Source organism: Dromaius novaehollandiae, chromosome 13 (genome assembly GCF_036370855.1).
Source record: "Dromaius novaehollandiae isolate bDroNov1 chromosome 13, bDroNov1.hap1, whole genome shotgun sequence".
In the NCBI taxonomy this organism is placed as follows: Eukaryota; Metazoa; Chordata; class Aves; order Casuariiformes; family Dromaiidae; genus Dromaius; species Dromaius novaehollandiae.
This window is the reverse complement of record NC_088110.1, coordinates 11,250,537-11,278,087: the sequence shown is the minus strand read 5'-3', so window position 1 is coordinate 11,278,087 and position 27,551 is coordinate 11,250,537. Positions and strand designations below refer to the sequence as shown.

Sequence of the window (27,551 nt, the reverse complement as noted above, 5' to 3'; positions counted from 1 at the left end):
TGGAGGCAGGCAGTGCCGGCTCTGGCATGCCCAGCGCAGGGGAACAGTTGTGGGACTTGCAGCGCTGACTAGTCCACTGTCCTGTGCTCTTGGCTAGAGCTGGTCTACCCAGTGCTAGGCTTCAGTGCGTCGTACGTGTGAGACAACAGCTACTGTCTCACTAAAGGGGCCTCCCTGGCTGGCCACAGGCATTTGAAAGGTGGCAGGGAGAGGTTCTTCTTCCTAAATATGAGTCCTTCATTTGTATGCAACTAATATCTTTTACAAGGGATTTTTTTTTAATGCAGAACATAGCATGACTAAAGATGCATAAAAATGGGCTATAGTAAAGCTAGATGAAGAGAGGTTACATAAATATTCATAAAGCAATTTCTTTTGCTAATTAGAAAGTACAAGATTGAGGGTCACTTCTATTTTTGAATTTCTTGCTTCAAGTCCTTCCCCGTTATTTTGTGATATATGTTCACACACCTGGTACCCAATGCCCTGACATGGACTCAACTTTACCATTTGTTTATTAACAAAAGTGCAAGTACATAGACCAGCTTGGCACCTTTAGCAGAATGGTTTAACTGTGCATAGCTCATGTTAGCTTCTCAATGATTGGCTAAAAACACACTATTTCTTCTAAACTTTGGTATTAAAAGGAAACAAGTGATATCATCTTATATTTACCAGTCTAGACATTTCTGATTTAACCTTAAAGTAGTTTGTTATTAGTAAGTGCCTGTTAAGCAAACAGCCTGAATAGCTGCATTACAAATGCATATATTTTATTTTTAGTCTTTTTTTGTGAAAAAAGGCAATCACAAGTTACAGTTTGTTGTATGCAACTAAAACTTCAGGGTAAGACTGGCAAATGCTTTGTGAAATCTGTAATTTTGCTTTTCAAGTTTCTTGCTATCAGTATGAAATAGCTCACAGGAAAGAACAGGACCTCTCTTCTTATTACTTGTAAAATGTAGTGCCAATTTGTCTGATCAGCACAGTGGTAATACCAACTTCTGTTTTATTTTCTCCTAGCAAGAGTATCCCCAACCCTTCCTTAAGGGCTATTATTCTCCTCCCAACCCTGGTGTTCCCATGACAAGTACACACATCAGGCTACCTGTGACTTTCTCTAATGTATAAAGCTGACCAAACTTAGAGCCTGCCCTGGAAGCTCCAGGAAACTTGCAATCACAAATTCTTGAATAAATATTTTTAAGTACAGAACAGACTGATAGCCTTGTATGCATGAGCACTCCGGCTGGGCATGGGAGCTGTCAGATAGGAGCAGGCTATGGTACAGCATCACCTTCATTCTCCCCAGGCTCAATTTTGCCTTTCCTTGCCAGTGTAATTTTGAAGTTTTAACAATTAAAACTTACATGGTTTTTTTTTCCTTTCTCTCTGTTTTTAAGTGGAACTGAACCATTATGATTTCATGCTGTTTATAAGCTTTGAGTGAAGCATTTAAGTGTGCTGTACTTCAGGAGACACTAAGTGTGACACTACCCCTAGAAAGCACAGCCAGCTATACAATTCCCTTCTGGGGGAAAAAAAAAAAAAAAAAAAGTACAGGCCAGAGACATGGAGGAGATGCTCCAGGGAGCAAGGGCAAATGCAGTTTATTCTTGGACATGAATACTCCTGAAATGGTATTATTTAAGGAAAGAGCTGTAAACAGCAAGAATTGCAAGGCTGCCTTGGAGCAGCTTTGACTTCTGCATCCTTCATATGCTACCTCTGCTTTATTTCTTGTATGGTAAGACTAATGATGAAACCTAAGTCTAAAAATGTATCTACAGCTTCAAGATGTTTAACTGAAACTTATATTCCACTAGATGAGAGTAGCATTAGCAGAGCTCTGCTGCCTGAACAGCAGCTCTGAGGGTCCAGCACAAGGCCAATACTCTTTGCTGTGCTCATCTCCTAGCTAGAGCTAGGTTAGCCAAAATTTACACAGTACCTACAGAGCCAAGAGGGGATGGCAAAGACAAAGGCATGCAAATATTGCTACTTCTGAGTGCATGTTAGTAGTTCTTTAATATCAAAAGGAATTTACTTTTGCATAGTACAGGTGTCTCAGAGCTAGCTCAGACAGGCAGCCAGCATTAACACCCCTACCCATGCAAAGATCTCATCCCAAAGCAGAGAAGTTACATGCTGTGGTCAGTCAGCTCTGCTGTGTCTAGACACTGACTCTTCAGAGCTGAGCTGAACACCTAATAAATTCTCCATATGTTAAAGATCTTTTTTTGAGATAGAATAAGGGACTGCATTCAAGTAGGCCAAGGTATTCATTTCTATTTTGTTCTCTAGTGCTTTTCTAATGATTTAACATTTGATTATTTAACTACTGAGTACTTGTTTCCATGGCACTATTATCATAACCCTGATAACTTGCTCTTTGGTAATGTTCAGCTAATTTCCTATGATTTCATTGTGCAAATATATACAACTGAGGCAGAAGCCAGGTAATCCATAGTCAAGTTTAATAAAGATCAGAATGTTACATACATGTAACAAAACATGCAACCACAAAGCAGTCTCAAACTGTTGCAGTTTAAGACAAAACAGATTCTAGTGATTCTTCAGTATGAAGAAATGCTTTACAAAGAACTTCACACATTAGTCATTTCATTTTCAATTTGCCATAAAACCTGGGCTTTAAACTGCAGGAAAGCAGCGGACTTTTATTAGTAACATTTCTGTATTTCCATGAAATCATAGGTCAATAGTTCCTTTCAACTTGAACTTTTTCGCAGATCGTTCACTTGCTCTAAGCTGGAACTTGCTTCCGTAGATGTAGGAAATAAATCCATCAATCTCCAAGCTAAATACATTGTTGAGTTTGGGAACAACTGAAAATGGAAGAGGAAAGAACTTAAAAGTGGGCTAGTGTTAAACCTCTATTACATCAAGATACTGATGCACTGGGGGATATTATTCACATGTAGAGTGGAGTTTTGCCGCCTTTCAGGGTTTTTAAATTTTAGCAGGAAAGGGAAAATAAATCTAAAGGCTTTAAGTTTTACATGGGATTTACTAAAGTTATTCCTGTTTTCAGGATCATGCAGTAAGCAAGTGTTGCAGAGAACATCTAATGCAAGTCAGATGAATCTAAACCAGCTACATAATATGCTGGGTTCACAGGAAATGAAACTGCTCATCTGAGATATGTGGCAAGATCTTGGGCTGTTATGTGGTCAGGCCTCACATAATGCAAAGAACTAAAAATACTGATATAATGTACTACCATGTACATTTGCTCAGATGTGTAAGATGAATATTGTTTAAGAAATATTTCAGAATATTCAAGTAGTGAAAAATGCTGAAATGTTTGTCTTACATACCTTTTAATTTGTCCTCTTTAGTGATAATTTTGAAGACATGTTTCATTTCCTGTAGAATGATTCCTGTTATCCCAACATAAGAGGGGCACTTTGATTTTGTTACTAGAAAACAAGAGTATGCATATATTAGAATATTTTCTGATGCTTTTGATTGCTGTTATACAGTTGCTTCAGTGATTCTAAAAGCTGGTTTGTAATATCTGGAATACCTGAATTTGTTCTGAAAAAAATATTATCACAGTAATTACTCATAAAACTCATAGCTAATCTTTGTAGCTAGCAACAAGGTTTTCAAGAGCACTTGAAAAGTACATAGCATTGGTAAGTGGAGGAAGAGGTAGTCACAATATGATCTCTACTTTATAATTCTACCATTTATTAAAAGGAATTTAAAAGTAACACCTGAAGTACAGTAGTGTCTACTGAACTTCAGAGAATTTTGTAAAAGAAAAGAAACAGAATACCTGTAACAATAGCTCCATGGAGATCAGCTTTTAGCAGTTTGCTCTGAACCATCTGTGGTTGCCTTGAATAGGGTGGGGTCAGAGAAGAGGGAAAGAAAAACATACAGAAAGGGAGGTTTACAAAACATGACCATTGAGATCATGGTCAAGGCTTACAGAAACAGAATGTATCCTTATCAAATAACTATTACATTTCAAGTAGCAACTCAGTAAACTTTGAAATACCTAGTAAATCAAGAACACACTAATTCTAAAATGTCTCAACTTACGCATCTGGTTTAAGTCCATAACATAGGTCTCTGATATACTGTTTCCAAAGTTCATGTAGTGGTAGAAAGAGTGCATATCTGCAATAAGAAGACAGAAATATTATACAAGAACTTATTTATCAGAAATCTACTGCTTGATGACAGTAGTAATGCATATTTATAGAGTTAAGACTAATATTCAGATACTTTATAATCTGCTCTCACGACTTACCTAGGAAGCAAGCCACTGCAAGCAACACATCTATTACTATAAAAAAAGCAAACCGACATCTACCAAAAGTAGTTATGTATTTTACAGGATGTGGGTGCATCTTGTAAGGCTTAAAAGTTTTTACTCCTGTACATCTATTTCTATTCACAAACAATAAGAGCTTTATTCAATGTGAATTACATGAATCTTATGCAAGGGCTTTATTCAACATGCATTAGTTACAGGAATCTGCTGCTAAGTTTTGATTCTTTATCTGGTCACAGGCATGCTAACCTTTAAAAACAGAATCACAGATGATTGTATTTGGTATTGACTTCTTGTTATATTCAGGTACAGAAAAGGAAAGAACCAGCAACAAACATGAGTTCTCCAAATATACAGACAAGGGAATTGGTGAAATGCCACAGACAAAATAACAAGCTATTATATACTGCGCAGGTACATCCATGTGTACTTGTCATTGCTTCTACATAGTTTCGATGAACTTTCCCACTTTTACTACACTGTCTTTAAGGCCATACCTTCGCTGTTCGGGTTCAATTTCAAAAAGCCGCAATTCTCGCCTTTGTTTGGCAGTAAAACCTTTTGTTTTCTTCCTCTTTCCCTTTTTCTTTTTACTAGAGTAATGCTCAAGAACCACAGCTTTCCGCGTCAGCATGTCCTGGATAGCTTCGTCTTTCATTTTTGGCATACTGCGCTTCAGGAAGGCGGTTACAAACGCCTTGGCCTCTTCGGAGCCTTGAGGCTAACGAGACACAGGGGGAAATAATTAGCTTCAGGGAGGCCGGGGGCTCGCCGCGGGCAGGGGCGCCGGCGGTGCGGGTGGCTCCGGCTCGGCGACGGGGAGGGCGCGCTGCGTGCTGCCCTCTCGTGCCTGCGGGGCCGTCCGCCAATACCGCCGTTACCGCGGGGCTGGCACCCCCGGCGCCGCCCCCGAACCGAGAGGCGGCACGCACACGCGGGACGGGCCGGCCCCGGCGGGGCGGTACCTGTGCGCCCAGCTCCTCCGCCGCGCCGGCGGGCAGGCGGCCGTACAGCAGACCTGCAAGGCACAGAGCGGACACCGCGTTACGCCGGCCCGGGCCGCCCCGCGCCGCGTCCCGGCCCCGCCGCCCGCCCCAGCCCGGCCCCGCCGCTCACCCTCCATGGCGGCGGCGGCTGTGCGACGCTCCTGGCCTCTCCTTGTGGCGGCGGCCGCGCATGCGCAGCAGCGCTCCTCCGGCCCTCCAAGAGGCGGCGCTTGCGCACCGCCGCCTTTTAAGCGCGTTCGGCCCGACCAGGGCAGGGGGCGCATGCGCGGGGCGGGGGGGGGCAGTCCGAACCGGTAGGGGCGGGAAGCCCCGCCCCGCACGCGCCCCCGCGGCCGTTGCGCCACGTGCCGCACGGCCCCCCCCCCCCCCCCCCCCCAGGCCCAACGGCCGCGGCGGTGCGAGGGCCGGGGGCCTCGTGCGGGCAGGACCCGAAAATTAACGGAAACCCGCTTTTGTGCTGGTGCCGGGAAGCCCCCGGGGGGCTGTGGACGGCACAGCTGCGTCAGCCCCCAGCGCCGGGCCGGAGAGGTGAGCGGTGGAGAGCGGCGTGCTGACCGCGGCGAGTGCCGGCGCTGTGTGCGCGGCCCGTAGCGGTTATGTAACCGCGCACGTACATGGAATGTGTGTGTGCGTAATAGATACGTATGTATGTCGCTTCCCGCCCTTTCCTACTGTGATGCTGGGTGTTTGCAGGATAAGCGAAGGATCCATCACCTAACGTTTGGTTCTTTGGCTTTACAAATGGCTGTTTTTGACGGGGGTGCTACATGGCGGGTCCCTGCGGAGCCCATCGCCAGCCTCGCCAGGAAGGGACGCTCCGCCACGCCGGCAGGATTCGCTGCCGCGGTGCTTCGTTCACCAGGGAAGTTTTGTTCACAGCAGTGAAGCCACTTAAAACACCTAAGTTTGCTTTAGTAATTTATTTCTTTGTGACAGTTTAGACAGCAATCAGCATTTCCAGTTCTCTTCCGCCTACACACTGTATGTTTTCATGGTCAATGCGAACACTTAGAGCTTGTTGAAAATTTAGTTCCACCACAAACTGTTATGGGGGCTGTGGGAGGTGAAAGAAGGGATATCATCCTATCACAGATTAAAAACCCCTTTGGAGTATAATATTAGCTTATCCTGAATCATATAAATTCTTCATGATTTTACTGGATCCTTTCTTGTTTGGTCAAAGGTGGAGTTGGTGAACTTTGTGCTTAATTAAGCAGATTATCCTAATAGATAAGAAGCTTCAGGAAGTAAATGAGAAAGTTGCATGACATTAATATAGTTAAACCTATGAATTTTACATAGCATATTTAAAGTTTTATTAATGAAAGATAATACAACTTTGCTAATTCATTTCACAAATTCTTATCACAAAAGAGTGCTTTTGCCAAAATTATCTTCTCACTATGGAGTAAAATTCACTATCAGAAGTGATGGATGTTTTTATACAGGTTATTGTTCAACACTGAACTATTTTCTATAATTACTATGTTCTAAAAATCTCAAGACAGTTACATGAATGTTTTAAACTCTCAGTACTTTTCAAAGATGGTAAACCCTGAGACATGACTGTGAGTAGTGAATTATACATGGTCTTTTTCATCGTAGAGAGTAAGAGCTGAGGCCTTCAGTCACTGTTGAGTTTAAACTCAACAAAAACCCACTCAAAATTAATTTTCACACAAATGATATGCTCTATACAATAACCTTAACAAACCCTTCCGAGCTACATGAGAACATAAATAATTGTCAGTAACTGGCAGGATAGAAAGCAGCTTCAGTAAATAAGGGACTGGTCTTTTGTCTTTCACTGGTATTGCCAGCTGTCGCCAGGAGCAGATGGAAAGGAGTGTCAACACTTTCTGAGCAAACAGGAGCCAAAAAAGAGAAGAATTGTTAGATTCTACTTGCCATAAAGCTTTTTTAGAGAGTTTATGCTATTCAGTATACCAAAATAAATACCATCTTGCTATCTTCTCTACACTGCCAGCTAAGGTAGTGAAGCCCAGTCTTTACCTTGAATTTCAGAGAATACACTGTTAAAGGTAACAGAGCTCTGCGTGTCCTGGAAGGGGGAGCCTTGTAAGCAGCGCCAGCGTTTCTGGATTGTTGCAGTGACTCGATTGCCAATGTGCCTGGCACTGGGTGGCTGTAAAATCAAGGGCCCCAAAGAGCTCAGTATCCCTCATAAATCACAAACTATGCCAGACTGCAGACTAGAGGGGGCTGTGCCAGGAAGCCATTTCTAAGACCCAAATGGAAGAAAGGGCATAGAGCAGAGACATGGCATTGCTTGCCACAACGATGGTCTATACAGGAGGACCCTTTTGGCAGGGGTGATTGTTAAATTTGCCATTTAGGTTAAGCTAGATAGAGACCAGTTAATATCTTTTATTTCTGCTAGATTTGTTTCTGAACACTCACATTACTATTATTATAAAAGTCACAGGTTTATTTCAGCAGAGCTCAAGGAGCAAAAGTAACATTATTTCTAATCAGAGTCAAAGAAACATTCTTACAGAGCCAAATTTGGCCAGCCTTCACCTCTTCTAAACTAACAAATTCTGTGACTTGGAAGAATAAGTTGAGCACCAGATATTTCATGGAGGAATTTCTTTTAAAAGAACTCAATCAATGCACTCTCAGTTACGGATTCTGTAATGTAGGCTCTCATTTTCTTTGGTCATCCATCACTTCAGTATGATCATACACACTTGGCGTACACAACTCTCTTGCTGGAGTGTTGATTAATTAGCATCATTCCCATATTAACAGCATTGCTTTAGATTCTGGACACTGAGTGTCACCCGTAAGTAAGAAGTGACAGGCATCCTTGGCACGTCAGGCCTCTGTTCTTCTCCCTCATCGTGTAATTGCTCACACCCATAGATGCTCAGCCGTCCTCCACCACCATCCTGCAGCCCCCTCACCCTCTTCCATCGCTTGTTGCCACTTTTGTTCTGCAAATACTGGGATTTCCCAATGCAGCGTTTGAGCCAGCCAGTCCGAGCTCCCTCAGTTGCTGCTGCCTGCCTTAGGCTGGGCCAGGCCCAGACCCTCTCTGGCCCCCAAGTGCTTCCCACACCACTTCTCCCTGTTTTTTTTTTTGTTTATTTATTTTTTCTTTTTTTTTTCCCCATCTTAGTCCTAGCCCTGCTTCATGAGTCCTAGCCCTGCTTCATGACCTCTCCAGCCACAGCCATTGCATGCACCTATTCACCTGTTCCCACTGGCTAATATTATGTCAAATTCTACTACATCCAGACTGTGCTTGCACACCCAGTCTGTCCCCGTTTCTCTAATGATCAGGCGGATGCTACTGGCTATGTGATTTGCTGCCTCTGATGCTGTCACTCCCTCTCTCCTAGTGTAAGACAAGGTCTTGTTCACAGTATGACACAGAGATACTTTGAAACCAGAGCAGCTGGTTTCCTTGCCAGCCCAATCCCAATTTATGCTGCCCTCTACTCAGATATGAGGGGTCTCTGAATAAAGATGATGTTTATATTCTTGTCACGGGTGGATATTGGCTTAGCACATGATGAACTGCTGCTTGGTAAAGGATACATAAGGGAGAAAGAGAGAGCACGTTAACTGAGACACTGTATCGGAGAGAGGATGATTTTTTTTGTAGAGGCCTGCTGTAGAGCACAAAGGCACTAAAGTGATACCTAAGAGGGAGTGATGGTCTGAGAGAGAGAGAGAGAGAGAGAGAGAGAGAGAGTGTGTGTGTGTGTGTGTGTGTGTGTGTGTGTGCGCGCGCGTGTGCGTGTGTGCGCGTGCGTGCATAGAGGAAAAAAGGGGCTGGTCTCTCCAGAGTATTAAGCATGAGCACCGGCTGGTTTGTATCAAAGACCTCCCGGCAGGTAAGAACATCGCCACAGCAAGCAGAGCTCTCAGTTTTACAAAGCTTTGACTCCTCGAGTCGTCATTGCTATTAAGAAAACTCAGTTTTCATGAATGGAGTACCAGGATAAGCACTATAGGTCCTTAGGGCCATATGAGTGCTCCTTCACAGGATTTATGCTGCAATTCCTAAGGCACTTAAGGGATTAATAGTCAAATCAGTGTTGGCGATGCTGGTGTTGTAAATCCAATGAGCCAGACTAAACTGGTACCTGGGGAAGCCAGTCCCTTCCAACAGCTCCATGTCTTCATTTCCCAATTTATGTTTAGCTGTAATAGCTGAAGGAGCGAGATCAGTGCATTAGTGTGTGTCCCAACAAAGACCTCTGAGTCAGGAGGCGGGAGTCCCGTCAAATAAACATGAAAGAATAGGAGAAGAAACAGAGAAACCAGAGAACATGCAAAGTCAGATTTTGTAGACAAGAAAGAAAGAGAAAGCTCAGAGAAATGACAAAAGATGTATGAAATGTGAATATAAAACAAAATCAAAGAGGAAAAAAGCAAACAAAAATACGAACAAAATAATTATACTTGTTTCTGAATGTGCCATAGCACATGATGCTCCTGTCTTAGTGTCTTAGAACTGTCAAGTTTTTTATTTCTTCAGGTACATCAGCTTGGAAGCATGATATAGGTTTATAGTGCTATAAACCCTTAATATATATTATTTATACCAAGATATAGGTCCCAACACTGACATTTCTTATTCCATTAAATCTATGCATGGCTTTATTTATTGCTCTCTAAAAATTAGAGAAAAATATCTCTGCAAATAAAACAACATTGGACCAATATAAGTGTCTACACTAGGTGGCCACATTGCTTTAACTGTACGGATTGTAAATTACAGTGCTGTGATCAAAAAAAAAAAGGAAGGGGGGGGCTAGGCTAGGGAGCAGCAGCCTCAAGGGGAAATTTCGGTGATGTGGGAGCAATTATAGAAAGACTTTTAAAAAAGCGTCACAGAAAGCTAAAACTTGAGGTGCAGAGTAACCAAAGACGGTAAGTAAAGATGCATGTATGACACAAGAGTAAAAGATCAGGTTTTTGAAAATCAAGAGTGTAATTGTGAACTGAAGCTGGAGATGAGCATAAGTAAGTGACATTAACTGATGTATGCAAAAAGTGTCTGCGTTACAATCACTGTTATGCTGATTGTATCTGACGCAAGAAATAAATACAAAAATTCTCTAGAGGAGAGCATTTCTCAGCAAGCATTTGAGCTCTCAAGATCAATACATTTTATTCCTCCTGGCCAAATTATATTAGCAGCTGAATTTGGTCCCTAGAGACAACTGTACTGGTGAAAATAATTTCCATTTAAAACCCTCTGATCTGATTTCCTTTTTAGCCAAATGTGAAGCCTTGACTACAATTTCCACCCCCTTTCCCCACTGTTGTGATAAAGCAGTGCACAGTCAGGCCTGTGGAAGTATTGCCGCTATCCCGCCATCTCCTGCCTTCTCTGTCCTCCTCGGCTGCCTTTTCCCAGTGACCTGCCAACATCTCCTTTGAGCCTGGACTGGCAAGGGGCTGAGGTCAGCTGTATGCCAACTCTTTTTTATAGCGCTTAGGCTGACCACAGCCTGACGCTGGGGTTCCTCATACCTCCTGCTTGGAGGTGCAGAAGGATAGGTGGCTCTGAAGGCCCTGCGCTGGTGTGCAAACTGCCTTTGATGGCGGAATTGGACCTCCTGTATCCTACAAATGTTTCTTTTCAGTATGTTTTTAAAAGTTTTCTGCTTTGTTTTATCAGGTTGTCTTTAGATCATTAATTATGATGAGAGTATGTTCTCTCCCCCACCCCTCCCTGGATAAACAGTATTCTTTCTGGCTGAAGGTCTATTATTTCCTTAAAATCCTAGCTGCTTGGCTTCTCAGCTTGCAGCTATCACTTGGGGGGGGGGGGGGAAGATTTTGTAAGTGTGAAGAAGAAAAGAAAATGCTTAGAAACATAATTCAAATATAGATCAGAAATCAGAAGGCAAATAATAACCCAAAATATGTTTGCAGAAACTGTTAATGAGTTGAAAGTTGTTATATGGGATTACTTGCGTTATATTAAAAGCAAACAAGCAAAGATAAAAGCAAGTTTTTTGGAGTAACGTTAGCATGAGGCCAGCATCTCGTAACTAATACTTATTTCGCTAGAGGGCAGTCCAAGACAGGGATTAGGATGACAACTCACAGAGGTCAGATCCTGCTCCCCAGAAAGTCTCCCTCACTCCTTGTGTTGCAGGTGGTCCCTATGGAAGCCGATATAAAGCTGTATTTGGCCGCATGTCTGCCGTGGCCTTTTGAGTACTATCTACTGGGATCATTCGGTACGTATTTCTGAATGTTGTATTGTTGTTGTTCAACTATCAACTACTTGTTTCAAGGATAAGAAAAAAAAGTGAAGTTAAACATTGTTTGCCCTTTTGGAAGAATCTACCTGTTTGTGGCTTCTTTTAGCATCCAGCTGACATATACACCAGCCCTTTTTACATCACAGTAAAAATACCTGTGGAAAGTGGATTTCAAAGGAATTCAATTTTACTGCAAGTTAAGGAGGCCACTTTTTAAACACTGAGGTATTTTTTAGATAAAGATAAGAAGCCAGCTCCTCAGAATAGCTGGAGATAACTACTGCCGAATTACAATTACTTAGACGAAACAAGGCTAAAAAGGCAACATGTACTCCCCAAACCAGCAGCGAGCAGTCAGCGAGCTGAGTCTCTGGTGGAGCACCTTTGGTTCCCCTTGCGTGCTGAGGAAATCACGTATGAGTCAAACACGTCGCTATGAGAGACACCACTGCTACTCTTGACCAGATATTGTAGTTCCTAATTACTACCAGTATTCTGCAGCCATGTGTTATTCCATGACAGTCTGTCTTTCAGTCATCCTGTTCTTTGAGTCTCATTTGGAGCTTAATATTTTAGTTTAAAACATGATTAACATTGGCTTATATTGTGATAGGAGCATATGATGCAAAATGACTATTAAATAAAAATGATAAACTATAATAATAGTCATAATTATAGCAGATTGAATAGTTTAATGTTGTATTTTGTTTGGTCTTGTTTAAACTACCTAATATTAACATAATTCCTTAAAAATTAAAAATGCAAATAAAAAGGTTATTAGACTCAAAAATCAATTATGATTGATTTTCATCAAAAAAAAAAAAAGTTTTATAGACTTTTTTCTAGAAAACAGTTGTCAAATTCTGCAAGCCTGTATGGAATGGTTTCGTTGCCTTGACTTTGTACTTTACCAAAGATAAGTTTTGACTAAAAAAAAAAGGTTACTGCACTTGATTTGTAATAGAGCGTGAGAGAAGAATGATACCTTAAAGTACTTCATGGTAGAATACTGCAGCTGTTTTTTTTTTGCTGTATTCCCCATCAGCCAGGGTAGCTACTGTCCTCAGACCTCCAGTGCCACAGACTGCTCAGGAGAGCAGACAGCAAGCTCCTAAATACAAGTTTTAGGTATGTTTTTTGTAAACTCACCTATAACCCTCTGAAGACGTGAGAAGCACCTGGGGACAGGTAGGGAAAAGCACTTCCCACGCCAGAGCTGTGTTAAAATTAAGCTGTGCATCACTTGTAGCATCTTTTGCTACATTTCCCTGAAACGGCTTTTGCACTCAGAGCTTGGGCAGGGCGGAGGCAGGGAGCCCTCCGGCTTGGCGGGTTCCTCCCCTCCCGCGGGGTCTTGGCGGGAGCCGTCCTGGCTCCCAGTGGGCAGGTGCCTTTTCTAAGGAAGCAGCCTGCTGCCCAGCTCGAAGCCAGCAGACATTTCTTGCTGAACTGCGGCATGGAATTAGGAATTGAGAAGTCCCAAGACATTTGAAAAGGTTTGGTAATTAAACAAACAGCTACATAGTCCTAATTTTTCCTCCGTAATGAGGCTTCTTGCACAAAGGCATCCCTCTTTGGCAAGAGCCTTTTCCTGCCAGACTCGTTCAAAGTAATACAATTAGACTGTCAGGAATGAACCATTCTTTTTAATAAAATAAATCCGCTCTCCCTCTCTCTGAAAGATGCATTTCCAAAGTCCACACAGATGATGGCCTCATTTTGTGAGGCACTGATTATCTTCACGTCCCCCTGTTTTGAGTGTGCTTGTTGCAGTATGCCAACACACATTTACTCCTACCCATTTTACAGGCATGTTAATGCTGATCACATTAATAGAAGATTAATAGATGTTTTAACCAATGAATACAGATTGGTGAGTTGTCAGTCAGGTTACTTACAATAACCTGTAACACAGTCTGCAGCTGTGCTGATAACTATGGCTCTTGTACAGGCAGTATGTCTTTTTAATATTCTTTGTTAATATATTAGCTTTTTATGACCCACTATAAAGTATGTCCCAAAACATTAGGAGGAATTCAGGCAGATTTCACTCACTGGAACCCAACTGATCATACTAAGCCATGCATGCAGGGCTCTTTCTGTGTTTCCACCTGAACTGTTCATATATGGGAGAAAGAAAATGAGTCAAAGCCTCTGATGGTTTTGATTCCCAGACAGGACTTGGGGCTTTTAATTCCCACTGCAGGCAAGGGCTTTGCAAGAAGTGGTCAGCTGCTAACACATAACTGATGACATGTATGTGCTCTCTCTATATAGACAATCTGATGGAGCAGCAAAGGGTCAATGTTCCAGTAGTGCCCTGGTAATTGAGAAAAAACACAAACCCAATGAAGTAAAATCCTGTTTGTGGTCAGTGCTGTAATAAGTAATTTTTAAAATACAATAACCTTGTTCAATAGAAAATATTTTGTCCACTCTGATAATCTTAGCATCAGGTGTCTAAGGAGATAAAAGTAGTAAGTGCAGATGCAATTATGGAGTGAGCTAGCCTGTCAGGCTGTTAATTAAATGAACGCCCTTCTCAGGAAATGCTAGAAGCTAATAGATACACATGGTGATGCCAGTTCATTTGCCTCAGCAATATACGTTCATTTTAGCGTGAGATTAATTTATACATTTTGCAGTGGAAGAAAAGGGGGGGGGGGGGGCTTTTATCCTGGGAATGATTATTTCAGGAGGTAGAGATTATTTAAGCATTTTGTACTTCTTAAAAAAACAGAATAGGAACTGAGAAAAAGAGATCTTTAATTTAAGCAGTGCCTCTAAACAGAATTAACTAATCAGAGACATAACTGATCTGAACCATATTTGCAGACAGCGGTGAGGGGATCCTTTGCTTTGCCGCAGATGAGTAAGCACAGCTCTAGTTAACAAATAGCTTGAGCTTGCTTCACTTCTACGTTAGTGTGGTTTAAAAGGATTTCTGAGAGTTACACTAGTTTGAAATTAGGACTGCTGCAGTGGCAGCTCACACCTACAAGAAAAACAGCTCCAGGGATACTGTCTCGCAGTTCTGGGGGAAGAAAGCAGTGATGTTCAAGTCCTCAGTGAAAATATATCACCTGAAGATTACCGCTTCAATTCTGCTTTGGTTTGGCAGCACCAAAAAAATTTTCTCCTTGGAACGGAGGTGACTACCACGCAAACCACGGTGACCACTTCTCTCTGAGCATTGGAGGAGGTGGTTCTGCCATCCAACTTCAAGTGCATCTTCATACTGCAGCATGGCCTTCACTGCAGCTCCACTCTGAGGGCCTGGTGCTGCCAATAGCTGAGGGTTTAAAACTAGCTGAGCATCCCACATGCCAACATGATTTACTAAACCACTAAGATACTGGGTCAGCCTTGTAAATCATTTTAATTGTATCACTAAACAGGTTGCGGAAATAGTCAGTAGAAAATACGGCATTTAGGTTTACGATACTGTGCATTCACTGTGGGAAAGAAATTGTATTAACTGATTTAGGAAGTAATAATAACTGAAAATAACAATTTAATGGAAGCCTTCCAATCCTGCACTTTGAAGGCAAGATACAGGTGTACACAGGCTACCCGCTTTGATCTCAGTCAAGTATGCATAGCAATTTTGTGACTCTCGGAGAGATGTCAGTCGAGAGTAACTTGCAAACATTCAACATGCCATATATTACATTAAAGCAAAAAAACCCCACCTGTCAACAATCATTCTTACATATTGCCAAGCCTAATGTAAAAGTAAGGCAATACAATATTATAAAGTAGGGGTCTTACACAGAAGAGGCTACGTTATGCTTGCAGTTGCTATTTCTGTGAGACCATGGTTTGTGCCTGTGGGTTTAAAGGGCACTTACTGTTCTCTAAAATGTTGGAGGGTTGGTCTCAAACGTATGGCTATTGAATATAAATATGGATATTAAATATATATATATATACACACCATATATATATAAAGAGGAAGGAAAACAAAACAAAACAATCCTAATCTCCCTGGCAAAAGCCAGGTGATACCATACAGTAAGTAGTTAGGGGCAGCATTTTTCTATTACAGTTACTTTACCGTAGCTAAACTAAATTTGTTTCCCTGTGTCCTGGTTTTCTTAATGCATGCATGGTAGTTACCTGTGCTGTTAAAATATCTTCTCCTGAAATAAGCTCTACATTTTGACTATTTAATGTCTTATCAGCTAATTGACTAAGTACATTGAACCAAACAGGCATGACCGTGGGCAGAGTTTAAGCTGCAATAGCATCCCATTAAATATCGCACCATGTCACCTGCTCTTTTGAAGGTCTGCAGCCTACTGATAGGCAGTTATCATATTAGCTATCTGCATTCTGTGTTGTGCAGGGAAAGTTAAGCTTTTCTTTAAGCCCTTGGGCTAGAGAGCATTTGAATTATGCACCTCATTGGACCCCAATTAGCTAGAGATGCATTGTAAAAAACGATTGTTGGTGAGTTTATTTGGGAAAAGACCTTATTTTGCTATTTGGTTCAGCACATGAAAAAAAAAACAACTTTTTTCTCCACTAAGAAGAGCTTGTTTTAGAGTAGAGTGAAACTGAGCCATGGCGAATCTTGCTGCGCTGCTTTTTCAACTGTATGCTTGAGCTCCATCTGGCTGTTTCAGGCATGTAGGTGTAGCTCAAATAAAAACAGATGATTTCAGCACAGTCGCAGAACTGACTGAGCACGTTCCCTGTGCAGACTGTACAGCACGGCTGTTTCCTACTTTAGAGAAACCACAGCTAATACATTTTACAGTGTTCCCAGGTGAGCAGCCCCTGTAGCTTCCTGCACCATCTCCCCATTTCCCTCGCCATCTTTTAATTGCAATTCCAGCTATAAACAACAAATCGGATGGATGGTTTTTTCCCAAGCCCTGGAAATGCCAGCAGCAACAGATGCGCACTGAATCAAGGGGAACACGCTGTGTGAAACACATGGCGTTTTCATGGCAGTGAACATGAGCAGTGCTTTCTTTAGCACTGCTCTGCTCCAAAATACTGCTATGCTGAGGTTTAAATTACCTTTGGGTAATGATCCTAAACTTGGCTGACTTTTCCATGTGCATTTATGACCAGACTGACAAATACTTCTTGCGCACAGCAAAGCTGTATGTATTTGCTTTTGAGATGGTTCGCTTTAGTGAAATGCAGTAGTCTAGCACAAGTAGCATAAGACCACCTACTTGGTCTCAAAATAATTGACCCTTGGGTTAATAATTAGATCTTATGTTCTTGAAAATACTAAAGAAAGTTTAATTTCTTACTTCTGACACTGTAGCAACCTGGATTCAGTTTCATTTGGTCTTAATTTTAAATCTTGTTACAGTTCAGATTTTGATAGCTGTCCAGTGTGTGTTAAGAACTGCTACTACTTGCTTGGGTTTGAGCTTCCACAATTCTGAAGGCAAAGTGATTCAGTGTTCTTTATCCCTCTGCATGCTGAAAGACTGCCAGAAGGCCAAATCAACAAATCCAAAATAGGATTAATGCACTGGTATGTACTCAGTTTTGTTTTCCTGTCTTGTCAAGCCTGGCTCATCTCCCTGGAGACTAAAATGCCAGTATTATTAAACAAGGTCACATAAGAGATTCCACTATGTAAGTTCTGCTGTTGACTTCAGAGGGACTAAAAGCTAACTTGGAATACAAAGTCATTAGCTCAACCAGCAACTTAACCGTAAACTAAGGTTCATTTTAACTAGGATTGCAATTAGCACCTTGCTGTGCATTTAAGTAAGACTTTCATTCCACTATATTACAAAAGTTGAAATTATATCCAAGCACTCTATAAATGGATTGCACTGTTACCATTATTTGTAGCACTGAATGATTGCATTTTTTTCTGTATTGCACTGAATTGGCATAAAGGAATCACAAATGAGTGCATTTGCTGAAGATCATAAAGTAACTGATGTTTCCTTAATCATATGGTAAGTTTTCATTGTCTCACCTGATTTTGTTGCCTTTAACTTCTCTTGCACACTTTCTTGAGTGCTGCATTTCCATCAGAGTAAATGATATCACTGACAGACACAGCTTGGTCTCGATCATCACTCAGTAGTTATTCCTTGGCCTGGCACTGATTTAGATGTGCACGCTATGTCCTTGTATGAAGATTTATCAATTTTCCCAAGCAAACATAGCTCCCAAGCTCACACACTGCTTAGCTTGCTCATGGCAAGGCAGACAGACTATAGCTTTCCTGCTATAGTCTCTTCAGGATCATGAAGCAGGCAGCTTTTCCTTGCACTCAGGTGCAGCTGTTGCACCTGAGTAAAGCTTGCCAGGCTGGCCTGCACACAGGGAACGGTGAATAAGAGTTTCCTGAGTGATTTAATGAATTCAGCCCAGTAGTGATTTCACAGGTGCTGCAACTATGCAAAGGGCTGCAGTGTGTCACACAGCTGTCAGAAGAGTGGACAGGCCAGAGGTCTGAGAGCCAGGCAGTGCAGCCCCCGCAGACAGAGCACTTACACAGTAGCCTGCTCCTGTGACAAATTGCTCATGAATGGGAAGTAGTTACCTACCCGTGTTATACCACTTTCAGTGAGAGGGGATCCCAGAAAGCTGGGGGGGGGGGGGGGAAGGGGGGGCGGGAAGCAGTAGCTCACACTGGTGATTTTCTGGAGGCCCTACAGGACTAATTCTCTGAGCACGTTTCTTCTGCTTTCTCTAGTTCCTCACAGCACTGACTAGCCTCAGCGATGGGACCTGGCAGCTTGCTTCAAGAGGCACAGTCTGGTTCCTCATGCAAAAGCACTGCTAGCCTAAAGTGACTTTTGTCTCATTTCGCTGCTCTTCCTCAGCTGTACGTCAGCTGGCCTGGCCTGGCCACACAGCCCGCTGCAACGCTGTGAGGCGGCTGCAGGAGTGCTGCACGGTGGCGGGCAAGGCCAGCGGCAAGGGCAGTGCCATGCCATGACGCCCATTGAGAAGGATGCATTGATGGGCGAAGGGTGGAGGATGGAGGGGAGGAAGGGCACCTTACTGTGGTCTGATGCTCTTAAGAGGGCAGATGAGCCAAGGGATAATTTAGCCCCTAGCATTCCCAAACATAAACAGTTATCAAATCCTTTGCTAACATTTGGCCAGGCTACTCATATCTCATTCATAGTGACCCACTGTATCGGTCTTCGTGGGAAAAGAGGAAGAGGCAAACACATTGCGGGTATCAAGGGTAGGAGTCTTCAGAGTCACGACAAGGACCTTCCTCGTACACATCCAGATAGTACAAAAAGTCTTCCTGTGGGGCAGATGACACATTTTTTAAACTGTAAAGACATTTCATTAATGATGTACTGACAGGTGTCAGTCACTTGGATCAACTCTGACAATTCTAGAAGTACTGAAATACAATTGTCCAGAACAGTAAGTAAATAAATTGCAGCATATACATTAGAAAAGACTCTGTTATGGAAATACAGAACTAAATCTTGTGTTTACCATAGACTATGAATATAGAAGCACTGTTTACAAAAAAAAAAAAAAAAAAAAAACCCTCAAAAACTATTATAAAAAAATCACAGTAATTGGAAATCAGAAGTATTCTACTAATTTCTGCCAAAGCAGATAACTTTGACTGACAGGCTAAGCATCAACTCCTGTCTAGACACTATGCAGATCACTCTGAAGACTACACAAAATGAGTCATGATACTCCCACTGGGTTGTCAGAGCCACTTATAACCCTAAGAAATATTTATTAAATCAAGAATACCTATTCTAGTTTAAAAAAAAATTACATATTTTCAAGGAAAATGACAAGAAAATCCAAAAATAGAAGCCCATTTTATGTGGTCATCTAGTTTTCCATCCTGCATAACACCCCCAAAGAAATTTCCTTGTGGCTTCCTATTTCAAGTCCATTAACAGAAGTTAACTAAAGTTTTTATATGGATTTAGTCATGGAACAAAACAAATAGCTTAAAACGCCCTTCCCCAACTTGCACATCTTTCCCAGAGTAAATCCAAGAAATATCTTACAGGAAAAGTGTAATTCTCTTTCAAACTTTATACTTTTTATAGTTACTTATAGAGACCTTGTTCATTTCATACGGACTACAGACGATTTTACATGCGAGATTTAAAAAACATTTTAATAATAACAGGAAATCCTATCTATAGATAACAAACAGGGAAATCCATTAACTAACTCTGCAGCATGGTCCTCTTCAATTCACCTCTTAATTTAACAGAGATTTGTTTAGAATGTCTGTAATTGTTAAAATTAAAAGGCTGGCAGTCACCAGAGGTAAAGTAGGAGATTTCAATCCATTCATTAACATTAGCATGCATCCTTAAAAGAGGAAAAAAGGTAATCTTTTTCAGTACTCTTTTTGGATTGTCATTGATGCAGATCTGAAACACTTATTTTCTCCTGGTGTTTCTATTTACAATAAAATCCATCTTTTAGTCAAGTGACATTACTGGGTTTTAGAAACATGGTCTAAAAAGCAAAAATAAGAATACATTCCCCTTTCCCATCCCCTACAGAACCACATGGCTGTGTCCACAGAAGGAGCTCTGCTCCTGGCTGTGGGTGAAGCAGGACTCCTCCATCACCTCCCTCCTGTCTTGCCGAGCTTCTCCTCGACATGGTGGTCCGAGCGCTCTCCAGTCTTGCCCCCACAGCCAGCAGTGTCACCCGGTCGTGCACCCAGCTCCAGTGAGAAGGGCTGAACTGAGCGCTGGCACTGTGACCTGTCAGGCACTTGTCCCACGGCAGTTCCTGTGCAGCCCCTTCCAGCCCCAACCTGCTCGGGCGGCTTTAGCAGAGCGATGGAGGAGTGCGGCAGAGGGAGCGAGCTGGCTCACCACTCCGGGATGCTGCGGGAGACTCAGGGGTGCGTACCGCCTCCCTCCTGCCCCCATCAGTGACCAGCCCATGGGCTGGCTATAGGGTGGCGTACTGCTGCCATCACGCAAGGAGTACGCCTCCATTTTTTTTTGTCACAGGTCCTAGTACTAACCGTTATCATATATATGATTTCTTTCAGCACCATTTACCTGTGGAGTAATTGTAACTGCTCCTATGTGAACCAAAGGCAAAGGTGTCTGGTCCATGCCGCTCACAGGGCAGCCTCCTGCATTGGTGTTCAGAGGGCTGCAGTACTATGAGACTGCCACGGGACAAAAACACCACCAAAGCCCCAAAACAATGAAAAAATTCCCTTGTCTTTTCTCTGCTCTAAGTGAATGTTTGAACATCTAAACACTCCCTTTATTGATCAGAAATAATTTGCATGCATTGGTATTTCAGCACTCTCCCACGGCCACGTAACACGTTTTTCCTTACCCGGCAGCAGACATCCACAGGGTCCCACGGCGGTGGCGTCCCTGAGGGCCAGCAGGTTGGCCGGGCTGGAGAGGGCTCGCAGCGCACACCTCAGGCCAAGCTCCCTTGGCAGGCCTGGCCTAGCTCCCGGGAAGGAACCGGCTATTCAAAACAAGCAATTTACTTGCTTGCTACAAATTAATATTCTCACAACAACTCCCTCCATTCAGTCTTAATTAATGCTTTTAGCAAAGACTTTAATATTTTTGATCCTATCAATTTTCTGTTCTTTTCTTATTAAATAGATGTACTAGGGAAGTTTGAATAATAACTGCCCAAAGTTTAAGGATAATGAATAAATGAACTTTGCCAGCCTCTGGCTAACATGAAATTTACTGTGTAGTAACAAATACAAGAGAGGCAGCACGTATATTGACCAACCTAGTTTTGACACACAAGTTTGGGAGCACTCTATTTATTTACTTACTAATTCTAAATGAAAAGAAGCTCTAAAATCTTTTATGCAGGAAATGAGAAACGAGTTCTGACAGACTTTTGCATTCTCCATCACAGAGTTAACGAACACACTCTCTTGCCCTTCTTCCCTTTGGTGGGCTTCTGGCCCTCTTGCCAGTCAGCAATATTTTCAGGAATGCATGCTTTATTTTCCTTGGGAGTTATGCCAGAAAAGGAGCATAAGCAGGAAATAGGTAATTTTGCTTTTTCACTGGGTCTTGCCATTTTGAAGGTCATTTGCGTGCTGTAAGAACTATTTTTGTTTGATGTATTTTTACATGTGCATGGATCTAGCATCAGCTGTGTTACACCGTTGTAAATCCATTCATTTTTTATGAAATCCATTAACTTCAGTGAATTTATACCAACTTAACTGTTAGCAAACTATGGCTGATAGTGCAGAGTGGAAATATTACAAGAAAATGTGCAAAGTCCTATTGATTTTCTCTTAGGAAAAATGTGTGTTTCCCTATGATTGTATTACAGATGACTCAGCTTTGGCCCCTAAAAGCTATCACTCAGGCTTCCCAACTCAGCTGCTTCGGCAGCTTGGCTAGGAGGAGCCATTAAACACGCTGTCCTCCTGTACAAGGAGCAGGGGCATTCTGCCCACGTGCTCCAGCACGCAAGCATATCTTACGTGCATGACTTACGCAGCCTACCACTGGTTCTTTGGCGGGGGGGGGGAGGATGGGATGGGACTTTCTGCCCAGCTCTCAGCGGTGACTGCAGGAAATACAAAGCCTTTCTACAACTGTGCAGTCCAAGCACTTATTCCTAATAGACTCTGACAGCACACACCACAAGGAATGCTGAGATATATGAAAGAACAACATTTGCCACTAGCCTCTGTCCATTAAGGGTAAAGCAAAAACTCAGTTTGCCCTTTGTAAATATAATCAGCAGAAGTGAAGCATTTGCCCTTTTCAGAAGAAAGAGCACTCTCAAAGGACAGAGATGTTTTAGCAAAAATCCTTAACACATTCAAAAGGAGTAAGGCTCTACATTCTCTGAATTTTTCCATCAGAGTATTTCTCATTCCTTTAAGTGCTTTTTCAACGATTAAGTACTCCACCAAAAGCTGCAGCCTCCTTTTTAGCTGGTTAAGTCCCCTGCACTACTCAAACACTGGACCAAACACAGGCTGTATATTTGAAGGTGGGGGGGGAAGCTAGCCCAAATTTGGAAACCAAAGCCCTAAAATCTGAAGAATTCATTCTTCAGGTTTTGAAGGCAGAAATAAAGTGAGGGTAGAAGCAGAGCCAGGTTATCTTGGCAATCTGCTCCCTTGCTGAAGTTATCCTGTGAGCTGGGAATGAGTTATCTCTGCGTATGTGCAGATCTTCACTGGAAGAAAAATATGCCTATTGCTGTTGTTAGAAGGGATTTTTCACCAAATCCTCACATTATTGTTTAGTTGTTCTGAGGTTTTGAGTGAATGGGAATATAGGAATTATTATTCCTACAGCAGCACACTTAATTCTGTTCTCAGTGAAGACAGAAACACTGTTCTTAGTTGAAGATTTAATATTTTTTCACCTTTAATGTAAGTAAAGTCTAAAAGACCTTGATAATTCTGCTCCTTCCACTGCACACAAAACTTCCAGTTTTCTGTCAAATTGCTATGTGGACAGCCGTCTAAATATAAAGGGAAGGACAAGTGCAAGATGATGTATTCCATACCATATCCTCAGCAAGCCACACAATATGCCATTCCATGACATAGTCTACTGTTTAAGTGATGAAAGAAAAGTATCACAGCACAGGAGATGACCTGTCTACACTACTTACTAAAGTACTATGCTGAGGTATGGCTGGACTGAAAGCATAACTGCTTCTAGACAGACAGGCTCCACTGCTTGAAGCTTCAGCTACTTATTTAGTTAATTGTTCCCTCTGTTTTTCTTCTTCCTCTTGTAGGAAATTTTTTTGGTTCCCTCCCTTAGAAGGCAGATGAGTCACTGAGAAATATACACTGCCCTTGAGAAAAAGCAGCAGGGATGATGAGCTCACCAAAGGACTTGCAGTAAAAACCCAAGCAGGTTTCACTTTAATCACCAGCCATTACTCAAAAGATTAGTGCTCTTGTGGCATTAAGAGACTCCACACACACTTCCACATTGAGTAATTGTCCTTCAACAAGTTTTCAAACATGAATTAAATGCCTGTATTAATTTAAGCAGAGTCCAACATTCAAATCTTTTTTTCACCTGTCTTTTCATTTCACACTATAAAATGTGCTCCCATGTGCATACGGAAACAAGGAACTTTCTCGTCAGCATCCTGCATTATGATGCACTTCCAGGCTTGGGACAAACATTATCCCCACATCCTTTCAAAGAGCAATTCTGCTCTTGGTGGGATGATTATGGATTATTCCCCAATCCACAGTATACTACAGAAGGCTTTAAGGGGATGTACACTATTATACAGATTTTATCATCTTTGTCCATTAAGGGTAAAGGTATCCCCGTAGTGAGTTTGTCCCAGTGCGCCAGGGCTTCTTATGAGCACAATGTAGTAGCATACATGAAACACTGGAGTTGTGGTCTCGCACTCACTGAGATGTGTGCAGCACAAATCTCTCACTGTGACTGGCAGTCCTAAAAAAGCAAATTCTGACTATCAGAAATTGCAAATCCCTTCCTACCCTCCCTCCTCCTACCTTTGCTATCTGAGGGGACTCAGGTGCACGGTGTGGTGAAATGGGTGCTCCCTGCTTTCATTCCACGGCATCTGCTGACAGTGAATCCTGCTGGCTCCACAGCTGTCAGTTAAGCATTTCCACAATTAAGGTCCTTTTTAAAGTGATATGCAAATGAAAGCATAAGAATCACAGTGAGACACAGGAAACTTCAAAGTACTTCACTAAATTCAGCTAAACAAGAGCATGTTTCTTCAACAAGTCATCCTCATTATCTTATTTAAAAACAAGCATTTTGGAACAAGAAGTTACTGAACTGCAGTATTTACTGTAGAAAAAAAGTTTTTGCTTCATTAAAGGAAAGCTCAACTGGCAAGGCAAACAAGTGGCACAATTATATAATTTATAAAATCTGAGTATATTTTAAACAAATATTAGAGCCAAGTTTGGATAATGAAAAGTTCCAGGTTAATTCATATTTTTCCCCAGGCTGATTGATCTTTTTTCAAAGATGACTGGGGTAAAAAACAAAAAACAGAACAACTTACCTTGAAAGTTTCACACTGTTAAACTCTCCCTCTGCCTGGATACTGTATTAACTGCACAGAGATAACCAGTATCACCACAGTAAAATTTATCCATACTTTGTGATTGGCAGAGTCAGACACGTCAGCACAGTCTGGTGCTAGGTTTGGCAGTACACAGGCGTGAATAGTAAACAACTAATTTCAGTCTTATCCTGTCTGTGATGTACCCATGCCTCAATTCTCTGTGCTGTGAAGAGTCGGGGAATAGCCATGGCCAAGAATCCTTCTCTCAGTGCATCAGAACTCAGGGAAATCCAAACACGTCTCTAAAAACTTTATTTCAAAATCTTTTTATTCAACTGTTATTCAGCAATATACAATACAGTTTATAAACAAATGTCTTACCTTGTTTCCAATCTTTATTTAAAAATAAATATTATCGACAGTGAATATTAATTATGGTAAGGTGTGCCTTTTTAATTAAAATGTCTCAAAAAGAAATAATTTAATTAAAAAAAGAAAAAGGAAATCCAAAAAAACCTAAGCACAATAATCTACTAAAAATATTTCCTTTCTTAGGAAGGGCTTTGACCCAACATTTTTACGTATTGTCATAAAGATAACTGCTCAACAGTTCGTGCAAAATGAAGAGTCAGAGGAAAGGTTTAGAAAAGAAAAAAATATTACATTAAAATAGAGAAATCAGAAGTGCCATGCATAAAGCAGGGCGTTACATCACAGAGTCTGGAAACTAGATGCATTATTTTATGTGGTTTACTTTTTGTGACATCCCCAAAAATATGTTTTTCCCCCCATTCAGAATCTATCATGCTTCTTTCAGTCTCTTTCTGTCCATCTTTAAAACTGTAGTTATTTTTGTCAAAGGTTGGCTCTGTTTTTAAATAGGTTCCTTTGTGTTTGGCTGAGGAGTAGCTGAGGAAGTAGTCCGTCAGTGGTTTACTAATAAAGCTACAAGCTTATGCAGTATTAACAGGAACATATATAGGAGTGGGTCTGTGGCATAAATAGGTACTGTACCTAAAAAAAGAAAGAGACAGGGAGAGAAGAAGATTTTATTTTTTATCTTTTCCAATATAGAAGATTAAATGCAGAAAAAAAAAATATAGGAAGATTTATTTTTATCACTCCAGAGCCAGGGGTCAGAAGCTTAATTTTAATAGTAAAACAGCATCCTCAAGCTATCCAACTTGAATAGCTTTCTCTTCATCCCTCCCCCTCTCCCTCACAATCTAACTCCACTTAGGTCATTTCATTATGCATTACTAATGGTATGCCTCAACTTGGCTTCAGCCAAGTTACCAGCAATTGAGATTTCTATAAATACACCTTAATCTGGTATATAGTTTCTTGAGAAATGACAGGTATCAACCACCCATTACTTTAAAAGAAAATAACAAATGCTGTGGCTGCACTCCTTGATTAACAGGACATGAACCCATTTCATTTGGAATGGGAACAGCAAGACCTTGACATCATCTTTACCTTTTATAGGAAAGAGTAGAATTTTAAATTAAATACATACATAGGAACTACAGAAAACAAGTCAGACGCAAAACACATCTGTTACAATCATACCGTCCAAACCCAAGGAGGGCAAGATTGCTCCCATTCATACAAGCAAGGTTATGTGGCATAACATAGGGCTGCACAGAGATACCTATGTACGTGCTAACCCGGGAAAGCAGACACCAAAGAGCAGGGCTGGCTCAGGGTGCAGCTTCCCTCAGGCCCCGTCACACCAGCGAACAGGGATGGGTTCTGATGCCCTGGTTCACAGTCAAATGTGGCACTGGCACTCAGATGGCAATCAAGAGGGCTGTCCCCACCACATGCCTCTTGCCATGCAGGGCCCAGGGCTGCTTTCCCCTCTTTAATAGGTCACTTCTATTCTGTTGGGCAAGTGTGAGAACCACCCCTTTTCTGCTGAAAAGCTCTGCTGCCTTTGTGCAGTCTGTAGCATAGCTGCAGGGCAAGTAATTATTGCCTTTCACCCCCAGAAGCCCTGCTGAGCCCACACAAATGAGGCTGGATTTGTCGGCATCATCAGCTGCTCAAGTCCGAAGTGCCAGCTGAGGACAGCCTTCCAAACCTACTGAATGCAATAGTTTGTGCAGTTGTCACCAATACTGTAATGTGAAAACAAAGAGCTGCACATCTCTTCCACTTGGCTGTGGAACACTTCTCCCAAGAGCAAACAGAAAAGCAACATGGCAGCCTGACCTGGACATTTCAGGCGGAGTTCATTGGGGCACCAGAAGAAAGATTTCACTCGTGCTGCTTGTAGACTGGATACCCTACATACAGGAGCGATAACAGACAAAATACTGATAGCCACCCAGTTATCAACGCCCAAAATACTGAAAGCCACCCAGAAAAGGGACTATCATTGCCACTTTCCAAAGTATGAAAGTTAAAAGAAAAAAAAAGTTTTTAGTGGATCTCTGAAAAAGAAATCAGACCACTTCTATTTAGGAAACTAACTTCAGGCACCCTGATGTGAATACTTCAGTCTTGGCCTCTAGGAGATAGCAGTTTCTCTCAGCTATGACATGATCAAAGGTAATACTCTGAAAAGTTCTTCTGTAGACCACTGTTCCCAAGTTCAGCGTTCAGGCTGCCTCATAACCTATATACGCCTCACCAGAAAAGCTGGAGTATTATTATCCAATATCAAAAATACTTCATAGTAATGTGGTGTGTGATTGGGGAACTTGAGCAATGTCCCCATAGTATGTTATCTCAGACTCCTTAGACTGTGTGGGGATTATTTAGTTATTAAGGTTTTAATTAAATCCTTGCATGCACATACACACACACGGCTAACAACCTACTTGGCTAACAACCTACTTAGCAACAGCAGGACATTAAAACAAATATAGTGGGTTTTTTTTTTAAGCTGAAAACCATTAACACATACAATTAACTCAGGTAGCTAAAGAAGCAATTTCTTAAATTATTGTAAAAAGACATTAGAGATGCGTACAAGAAAGAGCACAACGG

At 41.8% G+C, this 27,551-nt stretch overlaps 2 protein-coding genes and 1 long non-coding RNA gene across 11 annotated transcripts in view; 1 reads left to right on the top strand and 2 right to left on the bottom strand.

Moving 5' to 3' along the window:
* LOC112984361 (uncharacterized) overlaps positions 1-21,793 on the top strand; it is a 40,812-nt gene extending 19,019 nt beyond the window's left edge. The window contains exons 1-5 of one of the 5 annotated variants that reach the window (XR_003259456.2): positions 5,602-5,841; positions 11,456-11,540; positions 12,610-12,692; positions 16,897-17,064; positions 20,063-21,793. This is a non-coding gene — a long non-coding RNA (uncharacterized LOC112984361). Of the gene's footprint in view, positions 1-5,601; positions 5,842-11,455; positions 11,541-12,609; positions 12,693-16,896; positions 17,065-20,062 lie in introns of those variants that run through there. The other 4 variants (XR_010391434.1, XR_010391435.1, XR_003259452.2 and 1 more) reach the window with 4 other exon arrangements.
* Positions 2,456-5,574, bottom strand: POP4 (POP4 homolog, ribonuclease P/MRP subunit). Of its 2 annotated transcripts, XM_064519610.1 has the most exons (7): positions 5,423-5,574; positions 5,272-5,324; positions 4,804-5,027; positions 4,072-4,149; positions 3,803-3,864; positions 3,339-3,440; positions 2,456-2,846 (listed from the first exon to the last, which is right to left on the bottom strand). In XM_064519610.1, the coding sequence occupies exons 1-7, from the start codon at positions 5,427-5,429 to the stop codon at positions 2,710-2,712; spliced, it is 663 nt and encodes a 220-aa protein (XP_064375680.1). In that variant the 5' UTR covers positions 5,430-5,574; the 3' UTR covers positions 2,456-2,709. The 2 variants fall into 2 exon arrangements, with proteins under 2 accessions (XP_064375680.1, XP_064375681.1); XM_064519611.1 differs by lacking the exon at positions 5,272-5,324 and having other exon boundaries at positions 5,423-5,571.
* A 3,071-nt stretch (positions 21,794-24,864) lies between the features above and the next one.
* The window catches only part of VSTM2B (V-set and transmembrane domain containing 2B), a 557,754-nt gene continuing 555,067 nt past the window's right edge, over positions 24,865-27,551 (bottom strand). For all 4 annotated transcript variants that reach the window (XM_064519608.1, XM_064519607.1, XM_064519609.1 and 1 more), the window contains one exon: positions 24,865-25,568. In XM_064519608.1, coding sequence (XP_064375678.1) covers positions 25,480-25,568 — 89 coding nt within the window. In that variant the 3' untranslated portion in view covers positions 24,865-25,479. The remainder of the gene's footprint in view (positions 25,569-27,551) is intronic.

What these genes read in the sequence shown, in the direction of transcription:
- POP4 (XM_064519610.1), bottom strand. An exon ending in CGGAGGAGCTGGGCGCACAG is followed by an intron (nt 5,028 to 5,271) that starts GTACCGCCCCGC and finishes GTGTCTCGTTAG; the next exon opens with CCTCAAGGCTCCGAAGAGGC. An exon ending in CCATGGAGCTATTGTTACAG is followed by an intron (nt 3,441 to 3,802) that starts GTATTCTGTTTC and finishes CTTGTTTTCTAG; the next exon opens with TAACAAAATCAAAGTGCCCC.